Source organism: Capricornis sumatraensis, chromosome 13 (assembly GCF_032405125.1).
Source record: "Capricornis sumatraensis isolate serow.1 chromosome 13, serow.2, whole genome shotgun sequence".
Taxonomy (NCBI): Eukaryota; Metazoa; Chordata; class Mammalia; order Artiodactyla; family Bovidae; genus Capricornis; species Capricornis sumatraensis.
In genome coordinates this window covers 75,278,251-75,294,696 of record NC_091081.1, presented here as the reverse complement: position 1 = coordinate 75,294,696, position 16,446 = coordinate 75,278,251, and the positions used below count along the sequence as shown (strand labels likewise).

The following is a 16,446-nucleotide window of genomic DNA, read 5'->3' as shown; positions in this document are numbered from 1 at the left end:
TTAGTTCTTTGGCCCATTTTTTGATTGCATCATTTATTTTTCTGGAATTGAGCTGCATAAGTTGCTTGTATATTTTTGAGATTAGTTGTTTGTCAGTTGCTTCATTTGCTATTATTTTCTCCCATTCAGAAGGCTGTCTTTTCACCTTGCTTATATTTTCCTTTGTTGTGCAGAAGCTTTTAATTTTAATTAGATCCCATTTGTTTATTTTTGCTTTTATTTCCAGAATTTTGGGAGGTGGATCATAGAGGATCCTGCTGTGATTTATGTCTGAGAGTGTTTTGCCTATGTTCTCCTCTAGGAGTTTTATAGTTTCTGGTCTTAACAGACATTTCTCCAAAGAAGACATACGGATGGCTAACAAACACATGAAAAGATGCTCAACATCACTCATTATCAGAGAAATGCAAATCAAAACCACAATGAGGTACCACTTCACACCACTCAGAATGGCTGCGATCCAAAAATCTGCAAGCAATAAATGCTGGAGAGGGTGTGGAGAAAAGGGAACCCTCCTACACTGTTGGTGGGAATGCAAACTAGTACAGCCACTATGGAGAACACTGTGGAGATTCCTTAAAAAATTGCAAATAGAACTACCTTATGACCCAGCAATCCCACTGCTGGGCATACACACCGAGGAAACCAGAATTGAAAGAGACACATGTACCCCAATGTTCATCGCAGCACTGTTTATAACAGCCAGGACATGGAAACAACCTAGATGTCCATCAGCAGAGGAATGGATAAGAAATCAGTGGTACATATACACAATGGAGTATTACTCAGCCGTTAAAAAGAATTCATTGGAATCAGTTCTGATGAGATGGATGAAACTGGAGCCGATTATACAGAGTGAAGTAAGCCAGAAAGAAAAACACCAATACAGTATACTAACACATATATATGGAATTTAGAAAGATGGCAATGATGACCCTGTATGCAAGACAGGAAAAAAGACACAGCTGTGTATAACGGACTTTTGGACTCAGAGGGAGAGGGAGAGGGTGGGATGATTTGGGAGAATGGCATTCTATCATGTATACTATCATGTAAGAATTGAATCGCCAGTCTATGTCTGATGCAGGATACAGCATGCTTGGGGCTGGTGCATGGGGATGACCCACAGAGATGTTATGGGGAGGGAGGTGGGAGGGAGGTTCATGTTTGGGAACACATGTAAGAATTAAAGATTTTAAAATTAAAAAAAATAATAAAATAAAATAAAATATGTAAAAAAATTATTATTTATTTAGTTTTAAAAAATATTTTATTTTTTATTTGTCTGCGTTAGTTCTTAGCTGTGGCATGTAGGACTTTTCTTTGCGGTGCCTGGGCTTCTTTCTAGTTGAGTCACCTGGGCTCAGCGGTTGAGGTGAGGCCTTAATTGCCTGGCTAGATACTCGATCTTAGTTCCTTGACCAGAGATCGAACCTGCCTTCCCTGCATCGGAAAGGCGGATTCTTAACCACTGGACCACCACAGAAATCCCTATTTAGTTTAGATGCTGCACGGATTGCGGGCTGATAATTCCCTGACCAGAGATTGAAACCACACCTTCAGCAATCAAAGTGCACAGTCCTAACCACTGGACCACCAGGGTATTTCTGAACCCTCTGAATTTTTAAGAATAGGGAGCCTTAAACCATTTGCTAGGTAACACATTCTGACTGCCAAATCAACTGCAACTCGCTACAGCAGAGTACTGCTTTTAATAGCATTTTTACCCCCAGCTCTCTCTGCAGAGAAAGGGGCCAGTCCTGGGGTGGAATGCTGCAGATGGAATGTTATTTCCATGTGCTGAGTCCAGAGGTTCCAAGAGGACCTCAAACATCTCACAGAATACTTTTCTTTTTTCCCTGTTGGCTGGGGCTGCATCTGTCACGTTTGCCTTGCTGAGCTCAGGTTTGTCAGAAACCAGAACCTAGCACAGACTTGTCTTTCCCTGCACAAGGTTAGCTCCTCAGCCCTCACCACTCCCCGCTTCCTCTCTGCCAAGTCCCAACCCTCTTCTTCAAGCCAGCTCCCATCTCACTGGCTCTCTCCAGTTGAGTCCCAAATCACTCATCACTCCACAACTGTGGCCTCCCACCTTCCTTGGCTTCCCTCCTCCCTAATTATTTAGCACTTGAGTAGATTTTTCTGTTCATCTGCAGTTTGTTGTCGATGTTTCTCTTTCTGTCACTTCTGTTTATACGTATTTACAGTTAGCTCAATTATCTGTTCTAATGGCAATCTAGGTGGTATGAATAATTGAAAGATAATTCACATTTGGCTTTGGAATGCCTTTCTGTATTCACATTTGAGTTTGGGGATGTCTGATATTCTGAGAATTCACATCTCAAACTCAGTAATGAAGCCACAGTATAAAACGCCTTGGAAGGAGTGAGGGCATCCTTCAGCATCTTTTCCCCTGGCCCCTGAAACATCTTTTGGCTCCCGGCTTCGTGATGAAGTTGGAAAGCATCACTTCTCATGCAGTTGGCTAGTTCTGCCCCAGGAGAGCCTTTCCAGTCCCTTCGGGGTGTCTGTCTCAGCTGTTTGTCTGGTACATGTTGTCTCTATTAAGGGGGAAGGTAATGGGGAGGCTGGCTTGGAGGAACACTGTCAGGGCTCATGTAATTATCTGGGGAAGAAAAATTCCTTAATTGTAAGACTTTGCCAAGCGAACATTTATTCAATATGTCAGCTCATCACTGCACACACAAATGTTAACCGGTCTGATTGCTTTGAAAAATTGTCTTTGCAATCTTTATTGTAAAATACGTAAGCAACATGATGTATGATTGAACATATTAACTGGCTTTAAACTAGCAGGGTCCTTTCACATAAACAGAGATGCCCACACAGGCTTGAGTAAACAGATGACATTCACCGTGGTGAGCCCGGGCAAAGGTTTGCGGCCCTGACCACACCACGAGAAATATTTAAGTTTAGCGGATTTGTTACATAAACACTCTAACCTCAAACTCAGTCTGGGCAATTACACTGCTCTCCTCTGAGCTCTGCCTTGCCAAAACAGAGGAGGCAAAGGTTGAATCTCCTTCTAACCTTGGGACGAAATGTGATTGACAATGTATCTGAAACTTTGTATTTTTTAAGGCATTTCAGGAGGCTTAAATACAGACCTGGGGTGCTAAAGAGAAAGGAAGTCTAGCCATTGAGTGAGATTTTATAAAAACAAACTCAAAAGCATGAGTATAAACTCCCCTTGGCAGATGGTGGAAAGCCGTCCCCCATAGTCGGCCCCTCCCTCAGGGATCCTTCTAATAGCTTCTGGCACCATTTCGATGGCACCCCTCCCACTTGGATCATCCTTGTTAATCCAGGAGTCTAGTGTGAGGCCTCGCCTGGGTAGGCAATCAATCTATCCTGGATTATTAGACATGAGTCTGGGATGAAAGATCCTGAATTTGATCAGCTTCAGATATTTCTTCATTGTCCACTGAATCTTCCTAAGAGATCTGTGGTTCCCGAGATGGTTTAAGGATTAGACATGGGGGAGCTTAGAAACCTAGAGAAGCCACAACTGAGGAAGGGAGGAGAGAGGTGCCACGAAAAAAACAAAACTAACTCCTTGGCTCTAAAGGGGCATCAGGCTGTCAGGGTGATGCAAAACACACAGGTGGGGCCACCACAGGCCAGGAGACTGTCTAATATCCTTTCAACAAGTCCTTGCTTAGCACCTTCCAGGTGTTAAGCACCAGCTAGGCACAACGGTGATACATGAATGAAGTTTGGTCACTTACCAATGAGTTGAGTAACACCACTTACCATTACCAATGTTCTAGGAAAACCATACAGAAAAACCTGTTAATTTCATGGAAGTGGCATTAATGGCTGCTGTTAGTCACTAGTCCCCAGAACTATGCCACAAGCTGAGGCCATGTGCACTGTGGGAGGACCAGGTCAGGGGGAGCCTTGGCTGTCAGGGGCAGCATCTAAAGCCACGTGGGGGACTTTGACCCCAAAGAAGGGCAAGGGTAGATGCTCAGGAGCTGGCCCAGGGGGTGGGGTTGCTAACCAGGCTGTACACTGCCACAGCACTCTGCAGTTTCCAGAGCTTCGTGGGTCTCGTCCGAGTTACACGGGGGAGGGATCCAGTAACAGGTGCTGCTGGGCTACTCCCTGAACAAGAATCTCAGAAGCAGACCAGGAGCCTTGGAGCAGGGACGCTTAGGGACGGCCTGGAGCACAGATGCAGACGAGGTCACATCCCAGAGCGGCAGAGCGGGCCCCAGAATTTCATCCAGTCCCTGGGAGTCATCAGCTTTTTGGTGCCATGGATCCCTTCAACAGTCAGATGAAGTCTGTGTATCTCGTCTCAGAATATGTTTCAATGCCACATGATTAGAATGCAGACCACACAATAGAAATGCAGTTATTAAAATATTGAAATGGTAATCAAATTTGATTACAGCAATATATGTAATTCTTTACACGTGAAGTAACAGGACAGGGGCACAATTAATCACAGTCATGTTGTTCGATAATGTGCTGCTGTGATGCGTCTAAATGCTACTGTGAATATCTGCAGAAACTATAATAGTAGAACATTAGTGATTTCTACTGAGACAGTCACCAGGACTGTGAACGCAGCTGTGGTTTGCTGCTGACATTCACAATCGAAGGAAATGCTGCAGTACAGTTAGAGGTTAGTGAATACAAACAAACATGTATGTTCTCCCCATCCAAGTTCACAGACTCCTGAATTTCAGCACTCTCCTTTGTTTCAAGTGTAGCTATCAGGGCTTTTTTGGGTTTCCCAGGTAGTACTAGGGGTAAATAGCCTGCTTGCTAATGCAGGAATGTAAGAGACGTGGGTTTGATGCCCTGAGGATGGTGTAGCAACCCACTCCAGTATTCTTGCCTGGAGAATCTCATGGACAGAGTAGCCTGGTGGGCTACAGTCCATAGGGTTGCAAAGAGTTGGAGACGACTGAAGCGACTTCACACACCCACTGAGCTTTTCTGACTCTCTATCCATGGCTATGTTAGATTTCAAGCAATCAGTGAAGGTCTGATTACTGATAAACTATCCCACAGCAATGCTTGACTTTTTTGGTGAATGTGGATTATAGGTTTGTACTTACTTTTTACTCCCTTGTACATATACATTTATACAAAAGTGAAAGTGTTAAGTCACTCAGTCATGTCCAACTCTGTGATAGTAGCCTGCCAGGCTCCTCTGTCCATGGCATTCTCCAGGCAAGAATACTGGAGTGGGTTGCCAATCCCATCTCCAGGGGATCTTCCTGACCCAGGGATCGAACCCGGGCCTCCTGCATTGCAGGCAGATTCTTTACCATCTGAGCCACAAAAGTAACATGCAAATATGTGGATGTGGCCTTTCCTAGGGACTTCCCAGATGGCTCAGATGGTAAAGAAAAGCCTGCAATGACTAAATGAACGGGCTGGCTAATTACCTTGCTGCTACATTTCTGAGTGCCCAGTCACCTCTCCCCTGCTTTTTGTTAATCTCTGTAGTGTGTTCCTCTGTCAGCTTTCAGAGGATCCTTCTGGTCAGGGTCTTAACCTTTGCAGGTGTTACTTCAGGATGCTGAGCGGAGAGGGAGCAAGACCACATGTCTGTGTGCCACAGTGGGTCACCAGGGCTCTCACATTTCTGGTCTGTTAACAGTTTCTTATATTTCAGTTACAGAGGCAGAGAGAAGTCAGGGTCTGCCCTTCTTGTGAAGGTTTCTAAATGCCACTATGCCAAAGGTCATGTGATTTTTTTTTAATTTTCTGTCATGCCTTGGCCTCAGAGGAGTTGGTAGGTAACTAGCTCTTTTCTAAAATAACATCTTCTCCTGCCCGTGGATGCCTTGAGTCACCATGATATGATAAGCCCATTAATTAACCTGACAAAGACCTTTCTTCTCAGTGGAGACTGCTTACCACTCAGCAGGAGTGTATCCTAGTAGGGTACACAAAAGAAAACAATCCATCGGGACATGAGTTATGGCATCTCGAGGAGGTAAGCCCATATGAGGGGAGAACTGCCGCATTCCCAGCAACACCTGGAGCACACATCCTTCAGTGGGAGTGAAGCTCTCCCACATCTGTGCTCAGGATGCTTTTGTCCCCCCACCTTTTTTTTTTTTTTAATGGATTGGTGACTTGCCTAGTGAAAGTGGGTAAGGAAAGAAGTCTCAGGCCTACAGTCCCTGGAATATAGGTTTGTAAGATTTTTGTTTTCTAAAACATTTTCAAAAACAGAAATGGAAACTTTAAATGGCAGAGGAAAAGAATAAGCAGAAGGGAACTGCTTAAAAATCACTTTGAAAATGGCTTCCCTGGTGGGCCAAGCAGTTGAGAAGCCACCTGCCAATTGCAGGGGACGTGGGTTCGATCCCTGGTCGGGGAAGATCCCACATGATGTGGAGCGGCTAAGCCCGTGCACCACAGCTACTGAGGCCTCAGCTCTGCAACAGGAGAAGCCACAGCAATGAGAAGCCCAAGCACCGCAATGGAGAGCAGCCACGAAGAGCAGCCCCCGCTTGCCACCACTACAGAAAGCCTGTGAGCAGCATCGAAGACTCAGCATAACCAAAAATAAATAAATAAACCTCAGAAAAAGAAAAAGAAAGGGTTCACTTTGAAAGAAAGACTGTTTACTGGGAACATTCATACAGAGAACAAGCTGACTGTGAATCCTCATCATCTTGAAACAGGTTTATATACCTGAGATACCAGTTCATTGGCTATCTGGAGAAGCAGACACTCAAATAAACAACGGGACAGAGAGGTGGGTGGGGAGGATGATAATGGGACTGTGACACTTTAGAAACACGAAGCAAAATTATCTCAGGGCAGTCTTTGCATGGGGAGGCTTTTTAGTTATTCAACAGTGTTTTGGAACAAATCAAACTGCACATAAAGATACACTATGGGCAGAGCAGCTAACAAGCAGGGTCACTGAGGGTACAGTGCAAGAACGTACAGGATCTGATGGCAGAAAGACTTTTGCAGGATGTGCCTGGGGGACATGTAAGACATTTATGGTTACTATTTTACTTATATTGCTTAGAGGACAATCGCTGCTTGTTTATTCCTGAATCCTTGGTTTTGTCTTAACTTTTATATAATTTTATATTATTGTAGGAAAAAAAAAATGGAAACAGGAAAGGGTCAGGAACTCCCAGGAGGGGAAAAACAGGCCATAGAACATTCTTTAGCCCAATTTAAGGGTGAGACAAATGGAAAAACATTTGCCAACCACCCAACCTTAAAGAGTCACTTCTCTTGCCCTATAGGCCTTTGGGAGCTTAATGGCCATTGAGATTCAATCAACGGTGGAAGAAACTAGCATAAACCCATTAGTTTTTAGGTAAGTGATGTAAACTTCACTGACACTCAAAAGTCATTCTGGATATAAAATGCACTGTGTTCCAAAGGATATCTGACCTGCCAGCGGTCAGATTTCATAATTGACCTGATATTTCTCTGTCTGTTATTTTCCCCTTGTTATGTTTATAAAGCTCTGGTTGCATTGACAATTTTCCAGGAAATTGGTGTCAGGTAACAACCCCACCATGAATAGCTACCTCTAGAGAGCAGGGAGTTTTATCTGGCGCTGAAAATATGCTGGTTGGTTTTCTACGTACATGTTTATTTTCAGTTCAAAGACCAAATAGAAAACTCCATCGTGGAAAATGTTACCTGTTCGTTCACACTCTTTTAATCCCTCAGCCCCCATAAAATAAACGTTCTAAAGTGTAAGCAGTGGGAAATCATGTAAACTCTGCAGAAATAGAAAATAAATTAGTTTCTTTCAAGACTTGGGGGAGGTCCTTTTCCTGAATGCTAGACTCTGTTGCAAACAGAATCTGTCTTGAACGAAGAATAAATCTTTGGCCTATTTCACCATTTCCTCAGCATTGCGTAACAGCATATTTCAAATTCACTTTCTTCTCCAACTGCAGCAAAAAGGCAAGGAGTAGTTTGCATTTGTGGAGCCTGAAAGACAGAAAAAAAAAATTTCAGTGGTTTAAGAATGGCCTTTTCCTCTGGTGTCAAACTGTTCATATGTTATAGCTCTAAAGCTGAAGAATCCAAGAAAATTTGAGAGCAGATAAGTGATTCTATTCACAAGACAAGGCTGGGATCACTTGGAGTCTTCTTACTTAGAAGCAGTGGAGAATCCGATTCTGCATCACTTAGGATCAAGCCAGCATGAACATGGCAGGTTGCAGTTCTGAATTTCCAAAAAGATTCTGCTTGGGAGCCATGGCTGAAATCCTCTGACTTCTAAATTTGGGATCTACATACAAGTTTCTAGGATCCTGCTGAATGGGAACATCCCAGGATTTTAGATTAGGAAGCCTGTTGCCTTAGGTTTCAGTTTCGCTTTTATCTTAGGCTCAGAAAGCACAGTCTGAAAAATTCCTCTAGGACAAGAATGGAAATGAGTGGATCTGGAATTTCTTACTACTGTTAAAGCTTTGCTGTTTTCTCACAAAGGATGCTAAGACTCTCTGCCACTGTAAATCCTGCAGTCTTTCAGGAAAAGAAGGGATCAAACCACATTTTAAAAAGAACAAAGAAAACATCTACATTTTTTTTAAAAAAGTGTTCACCAGGAGAAATGTAAATACAAGCACTTGGCCTTTGATCTGAATTTATACATGGAGGAATTTATCTACTGGGCCAAGAGTTCAAACTCGGCTGGAATACAGCAAGCCGGCCTCCCACGGCTGAGTGCAGGGTCTGCAGCCAGAAGGATGCTTGATTAGCTTCAGAACAGAGGACCGTGATGAAGGCAGGGGACGAGGAATTCCAAATACTCCCCTAACGCCTGATTCAAGTCAGGGAAGTAAACAGAAAACAGGAGGAACGCAAGCATAACAAACATTATCAAAATGAAAATATTTTTGATGTTAGGAAGGGAAGTTTCCCTGGTGCAGACTTTGCCTCTCTGCTCAGTGCCACGCCAGCCTCACATCGATGGCTCTGGAGACCCCAGATGGGAGGCATAGTGACTCCTGGGGAGGGAAGAGGGGTGCTGTGCTGTGGGGGCGGTGGGGATAAGGGTGGGCTTGGTGGAAGACCCTTGGATTAACCACGTGACCTCTATACCAACGACTTAGTATTTAAAGGGGCTTAGAATCTGTGGTTCCATATTTTCAGAAAACTCAAAGGGTGGGTATAGAAAGTCTGATTATTCATGACAAAAAATCAGAAATGCAAGAGCGAAGGTGCAAATGAATCAGTTGTTTGGTGTTTATTCAGTGGGGGAAAAAAGAATCCTAGAAGTTTACTTAATAAGACATCTTTCGGAAAATAGAACTTGGAGTGATGTGGCCATAAGACACAGACTGCTGGCTGCCGCAGGAACATGCAGGAGGCAAGAAACAGAGTCTTTCCCAGCGCCTCTGCTGGATGGAGGGTGGCCTTGTTGGCACCTTGATTTCGGCCTGTGAGTGTGTGCTAAGTTGCTTCAGTCGTGCCTGACTCTGCGCAACCCTATGGACTGTAGCCCGCCAGTCTCCTCTGTCCATGGAATTTCCTAGGCAAGAATACTGGCGTGGGGGGCCATTTCTTTCTCCAGGGGAACTTCCTGACCCAGGGATGGAATCATCGTCTCTTACATCTCTTGCATTGGCAGGTGGGTTACTGACTTGTGTCAACCAGGAAGCTCCAGATTTCAGCCCACTAATACTGATTTCAGACTTCTAGTCTCTAGAACCACAAAAGGATATGTTTCTGGTATTTTAAACCACCAACTATCTGCTATAGCAGTCTTGGGGATAAAAGACGCACTCGCAGGTACACACATACATCTCATAGAGGAAACGAGTTGCTCTCTCTTCTTTATTTAACTAAGAAAATTTCAGACGGTAAAGAATCCGCCTGCAATGTGGGAGACCTGGGTTCGATCCCTGAGTTTGGGAAGATCTCCTGGAGGAGGGAATGGCAATCCACTCCAGTAGTCTTGCCTCGAGAATCCCCATGGACAGAGGAGCCTGGTGGGCTACAGTCCATGGGGTTGCAAAGAGTCGGACATGACCAAGTGCTAAGCACACACCCTTATATCAATTACTGGTAATAACACTTGGCTCTTGGCTTTTCTTTGCTGAAAACTATCTTTTATTGGTTCTATCATTGTTGAATGATAGAGGTTAAAGTTAAATATGCTACCAATGTGACTTTAAAATAAAAATGAAAATTCAGCCTCAATAGTATTTGTAAAGTTGATGCTGAGATATTTTGACAATTTTTAAAAGCTGAGGGTGACAAATTTAGGATCTTTTGTATCATGATTTGTTTGAGATTTGCTTTTGAATTGAGGAGAATTAACTCTGCATCTCTTATTAGTTAAGGTGTCTAACAGTCACTGGGTGCTTATTAACCAGTCTGAATGTCTGATTAAAAAATGGCTTCAGTGAAATGGAGAGAATTTCAGGTTCATAGCATTTAGTTAAAACTTTTCCTCTACTTTACAAGTTCTAACCCTTTTAAATCAAGTAGTCAATTATAACTAACGTCATAACTGAAACTTTTCTTTTCATTGACCAGGAATTTCTTATATATTATCCATATATAGACGGAGAAGGCAATGGCACCCCACTCCAGTACTCTTGCCTGGAAAATCCCATGGATGGAGGAGCCTGGAAGGCTGCAGTCCATGGGGTCACTGAGGGTCGGACACCACTGAGCGACTTCACTTTCACTTTTCACTTTCATGCATTGGAGAAGGAAATGGCAACCCACTCCAGTGTTCTTGCCTGGAGAATCCCAGGGATGGGGGAGCCTGGTGGGCTGCCGTCTATGGGGTCGCACAGAGTCGGACACGACTGAAGTGACTTAGCAGCAGCAGCAGCCACATATAGATTTAAAGTTATTAGAAAAATCATGTCTCCAGAGTTTTCAGAAATACTATTTTCCGTGCCTTATTAAAAAAAAAATAAAGATTATGAGACCCCCTGCTCCCCAGGAAAAGTTTCCTTTAAAAGCGAATTAATTAAGAATCTCACAGCTGTCAAGCTTCAAAACATTCCCCTTCAGTTAGAGGGGGGAGAGTTAATTATCACCATTTCTCAGAGATGTTACAGATGTCATCTTAGATTTAATTATCACAATCTTTTATTTAAGTAGCTTGGGCTTCCAGCCTGTTTTGGCGCCTGCCTGGGAGTGGAAAACAGGGGCTCACTCTACTCCAGAAAGGATGCCTTCGCGTGAGGAACTGAAGACCTTTTTCTTGAAACACAATGATGAGGAACAATTTTTGAGCTGCTTCTTGAAAAGACAGTTTCAGGATTAAAATCATAAAGTTCAGGAGCAACCCTAAGAAACCCCAAAACTCTATGGTTTACAGTCTGGGGATAAGAGACTCTGTCCACAGAAGGCTTGCAGGCAGCAGCCAATCAAGATTAATTTATGATTATTAAATATCACTGAAACTTTCTGCTCCGAAGAGAGTTTGGGGAAGAAAATGAACTGGTATTAATATTATACTCCTTCCTGCATGTATAATTCAAGAAAAACAATGAGAGCAGGCCCAGAGTCAATTTGATTCCATACTAATCATAACTTTGCACATCAGAATGAGGTAAGGGAGTGTCTGAATCCTTCAGGAAATCTGCCAGGCTTTCTTGAATTCATTTGAATCCTGCCAAGACTCAGAAATATGATAAAGATTCAAAACAAGAAATCCAAAGGAGGGGGGAAGTCAAACCCTCAAAGTCAGTCATCATCTAACAAAAGACTGACCAGTAATGTCACAGGATCAGTTTCACCGGGACAAACAGCTTATTTTAATTAGTTCCATTTGGTAACATTCAAAAGAATGAATGATGCCCTTATTCTGACAATGGCAAAAGCAAGACAGGGAAAGTTTGGAAAGGAGAAGCAAGAATTCAAATTGTGGTGGTTTCTTGACACCTCTCCATTGCAGGAAGTCTCACCTTTTCCTGGAAGGTGAGATGAACAGGGAAGGAGAGAAAGTGGAAGGGAAGAAAGGAGAAGCTTCTTCCATATGGGATATGTCACGACTGCAACACATTTTGCAAAGAGTAAGAAGAGCGATGCTCTGCAGCTGAGTCCACAGAAAGATCTGGAGTCTCAACACCGTGTGGGCAAAGCAACCCACTGAACATTTCCTCTCCCCAAATATGCCCAAATCTGAGTTATCATTCAAGCTTTAACATTTTTATTTTATGCATTTTAATAGCCAAAGACCTCTGACTGTTAGTCTGTGGGTTCCTTGTTCTAAGGAGACCCCGAGAGGGAATGTTTGCTTTGAACAGTGGTTTTCTCTTACTGGATCGTCTGCAATTATTCAGGCAAGGTCAAGCGATGGGTTTTGAACTACTGCCCACCAAGCCGACAACAGGGTTTGGCAATTCACACCGAAGAAAGAAGTCTTGGATAAGTGAGTGGGAAAAGCCATTCAAAGAGAGAGTTAAGAGGTAGCCCTAGTATAACTCTGACTGAAAAGAATTTTGACAAAGTCATAGCTTTTAATATTCAAATAATTATCTTTTGTTATTAAAAAAAAATTCACCCGGTTATCCCCAAATCACCAGTCTGTTCAAAGAACTGGTTATCATCTTCCAGAACGGGCCAAAATTCATTTATCCCATGAAAATGGTTTGTTTTGGGGCAGAAATGATGGGGTGAGACCAAGAGTAAGAGGATCTAGGTTGAGTCTTGGCTCTGGTCAGCTGTGCGACCTGAGCAAGTGGCTGACGTTTCTGGGCCAGAGTTTCCGTAACTCTGACTTAACACTACTAACCCACTGCATGGTGTTGGGGCCAGCGTGACACGTGGCCGGGGATGGTGAAGCAATTCCCACAGCTGTGGAGCAAGAGGTAGGGCTGAGAGTGGAAAGGCAATACGATTCCCCTGCCGTCTGGTGAATCAGGGTCATCCCTTGGCTTCCCCCCTCAGTGACCACAGGAAGGATCTAACTTCTCGGGACAACACCTGCCTGCAAGGGTACTTAGCACAATGCCTGGCCCATTGGAGGGAATCCCCACAGGCCAGTGTCCTGACCCCAAACCTCTGCTCAGTCCTTCCTTAAAGTTCAAAGGGACACTTGTCAAGGGAATGAGGACACCAGGGTTTTGGTGTAGGTGCAGGCGAAGCTGAGCACGTGCTGTCTGGCATTACCTGAGTCTTAACTGCAATAATTAAGGAATAATTACGTTTACATGACCTATGTGGAGAACAAATAAAAATGGACCAAGAGACTGAAACAGAACTGTCCCAGAGAGAGAAAAGAACTGCACATTCTTGTTCTGGAGAAAAACAATTAAGTGGCAGAAATGTGGTATGATGGGTTGACATGACAAGAGAGATTAGTCTGGACAGGGTCAGCACAAAGTTTAAGAGAAATGATACTGTGATTTTCCCCAAGGCCTGGCTGGGAAACCCCAGACCTTCACACACACACACATGCACTGTTGTATCAAAAGACCAAAAGAACTGTTGTCATCAAAGCTCAAGTTTATGGGTTTCTCTGTTAAATTAGCCTCCCTTCGTTCACTTTCTGCAGTTTTCTTCATCAGTAATGACAAGGATATGAAGTGTGGTTGTGGTTAAAACTAAATACAGCTCTCACTCCTCAGCAAAAAACACACATGGACAACCCTGAACACCACACACACAACCCAAATCCCAAACCTCCTATTAATTTGTCTTTTACTCATCCTAGCCTAAGTCTTCAGTGTAACAGTAACAGAGACTTAACAAAAACCAGAAACAAATTCCCCATGTTGACTACTGACAGTGAAACAACGAGGCTTCTCATGTGGCTCAGTGGTAAAGAATCCATCTGTTAAGCAGGAGACACAGGTTCAATCCCTGGGTCAGGAAGATCCCCTGGAGAAGGGAATGGCTTCCCACTCCAGTATTCTTGCTCAGAGAATTCCATGGACAGAGGAGCCTGGCAGGGCTATAGTCCATGGGATCTCAAAAGAGTCGGACACGACTAAGAGAGGACACAACAAACACAACAACAGGTGAAACAAACAAAAGTTGAGAGTCCTGTGTGACTGGCTTAGGGCATAACTCAGGGACAACTGGAAAGAAGGGTCTTCAGGTCAAACAAGCTCATCTGGAAGGCTCAGAGTATGCTGGCAAGAGGGAAGGGTACTGGGCTAAGGACCAGGAACTGGAGAGAGTGGGAGAAGGAATGGGGTGTTTGGGGGGAAGGAAAGCATCTTGAGAATACGCTGAGGATGTGTTTGATATATGGGTAGGGAAGAGCAGCTCCAGGTCTCTCAACTTCTGATGGAGAGTTTTCCAGGGAGGAGAATTAAGAGGGTGTTCTTCTTGATGGGAAGCCAGGGTAGAAGTCAGCAGGTATGGTCGTAGGACAGAGGGGCAGACGTAAATGAGACCAAAGCCCCACACTCCTTCCTGCTTGGGCTGCCTAAGCCAGCTCCAAGGCAAGCCCAACCCTCCACCCTGTGTGGCTCCTGAGTCATCAAGGGCTCTCATTTCTGCTGCCCTGTCCTTTCCTGTGACTCACAGGACCCTTTGAGCTCGATCTGTCCCATCTCTGAATCTTTCCAGTGTTATAAGAGCCCAACCACCTGCTGTGTGAGAGTGCTACGAGTTACACTGTATCCTCCAAAGGTACACGGAAGTCCTGACATAGTACCTATGACAGTGACTTTAACTGGAAATAGGGTCTTAGCAGATAAAATCAAGTTAAGATGAGGTCAGTAAGGTGGGTTGCCATTCAATGTGCCTGGTGTCTTTTTAGGAAGAGACAGGGAGGAGACAGAGGGATGACGAGGATGGATGGCCACCACCAGAAGCTAGGAAGAGGCCAGCAAGGATTTTTCCAGAATCTGAATGCACGGCCTTTGGATGACACCTTGACTTTGGACCTCTCACCTCCAGAACTGTGGGAGCATAAACATCTGTTGTTTGAGTCGCCCAGTTCTGACACTGTCATGGCAACCCTGGACAGAAACACACCGGGAGTCCTTGACCACATGCTTCTAACTCTGGACTAAGAGATATGCGGTAGAAGGTACAGTTGGTGGAGTGGATGAGAGCAGATATTAGTTCTAATTCTAGAAAAAGAGTAATGAGTTTACAGGACTCCTTTGACAGGGCAAGAGACGTCTTAAACAAATCTATACTCAGAGATGGCGTGATTGACTTTCATTGGAATCGAATCCAGGCAAACCAAGGAGCTGCCCATCTAAAAACATATCCATACTCAGGAGTGACCCCGGTCATGACTATAGCTAGGTAGGGGTTCACAGTAATCAAGTGAGGAAATTAAATATCAGACCATTTGTGTAAGAAATATAAGAAAAATAAAACAAAAAGAGATCTGAACTAGGGAAAAAAGAAAGCAAAGAAAGAAAGAAAGGAAAAAGAAAAAGCCCAAAAGCCTACCTGAATTGGGTCCTGTGAAAATCTCGCTCACTCAGAACAAGCCTTTAACTTGCTCTGTTTCTGTATCGAGATCTATGTCGTAGAAGCAGGGCCGAGTCGGTAATCCTGGCATGGTGCTCATCTGGGGGAGAGAACGGGAGGTTACATCATTAGCCATGCTGCACTGTGATCACTCCAGACAATGCCCATCCAACGACAGAAATTAACTCTATAATTCAGTGCAGTCACTGAATTAACTGAATAGCCACTATCTGCTATTTCAATCTTTGTTCAAGGAAAGGAAATCCCCCCATGGTCCCACAAGACAACATAACTCCCAAATAGTGACCTGTGAACCTTTTTTTCTAAGTCAAATCTTGATGATGAAGCCCAACAAAGATGAGCCCTTCTGGCTGAAGGGGACAGTGGCTGTGGATGGGACCAATGACAGCCTGCTGATCACCCCCAAGACACATTTTGGTAAAATCATTAACTCTTGGAGCATAGTTTGAAAACTCCTGTTCTCCAACTTGTCTACTTTACCAGCTAGAACTGTTGTTTATTGAGAACTTACTATGTGCCAGGCATTGTACAAGCACTTTACTTTTTTATTACTTTTTTTTTTTCCTTTTTGGCTGCACTTAGCTGCCCAACCAGGGAGAGAATCTGTGCCTGCTGCAGTACACGTGTGGAGTCCTAACCACTGGGCTGAAGGGGAATTCCCAATGATTTACTTTTTTCCATCATTCCCCAAACCCTATGAAGTAGGCACTTTTATAATTTTCATGTTACAAGGAACATAATGGAAGGTCAGAGGTGTGAAGTCACTTGCCCAAGGCTGCAAAGAGAATAGGGGCTTCCCTGGCAGCTCAGTTGGTAAAGAATCCGCTGGCCATGCAGGAGACCCAGGTTCAATCCCTGGGTCAGAAAGATCCCCTGGAGAAGGAAATGGCAGCCCACTCCAGTATTCCTGCCTGGAAAATCCCATGGACAGAGGAGCCTGGCAGGCTAGTCCATGGGGTCACAAGAGGCGGACATGACTTAGCGACTAACCCGCCACCACACAAGTAATAAACAGTAAAACGAGAAATTGAATTCCATACC

The 16,446-nt window shown here is 44.0% G+C and overlaps 1 protein-coding gene across 2 annotated transcripts in view; it reads right to left on the bottom strand.

Annotated features, from left to right (window-relative positions):
• Nucleotides 1-6,666: 6,666 nt before the first annotated feature.
• Nucleotides 6,667-16,446, bottom strand: part of MTHFD1L (methylenetetrahydrofolate dehydrogenase (NADP+ dependent) 1 like) — a 174,299-nt gene continuing 164,519 nt past the window's right edge. For both annotated transcript variants that reach the window (XM_068985301.1, XM_068985302.1), the window contains exons 27-28: nt 15,364-15,484; nt 6,667-7,962 (exon numbers count right to left, since the gene is read on the bottom strand). In XM_068985301.1, the coding sequence (XP_068841402.1) occupies nt 15,395-15,484 (90 nt within the window). In that variant the 3' untranslated portion in view covers nt 6,667-7,962; nt 15,364-15,394. The remainder of the gene's footprint in view (nt 7,963-15,363; nt 15,485-16,446) is intronic.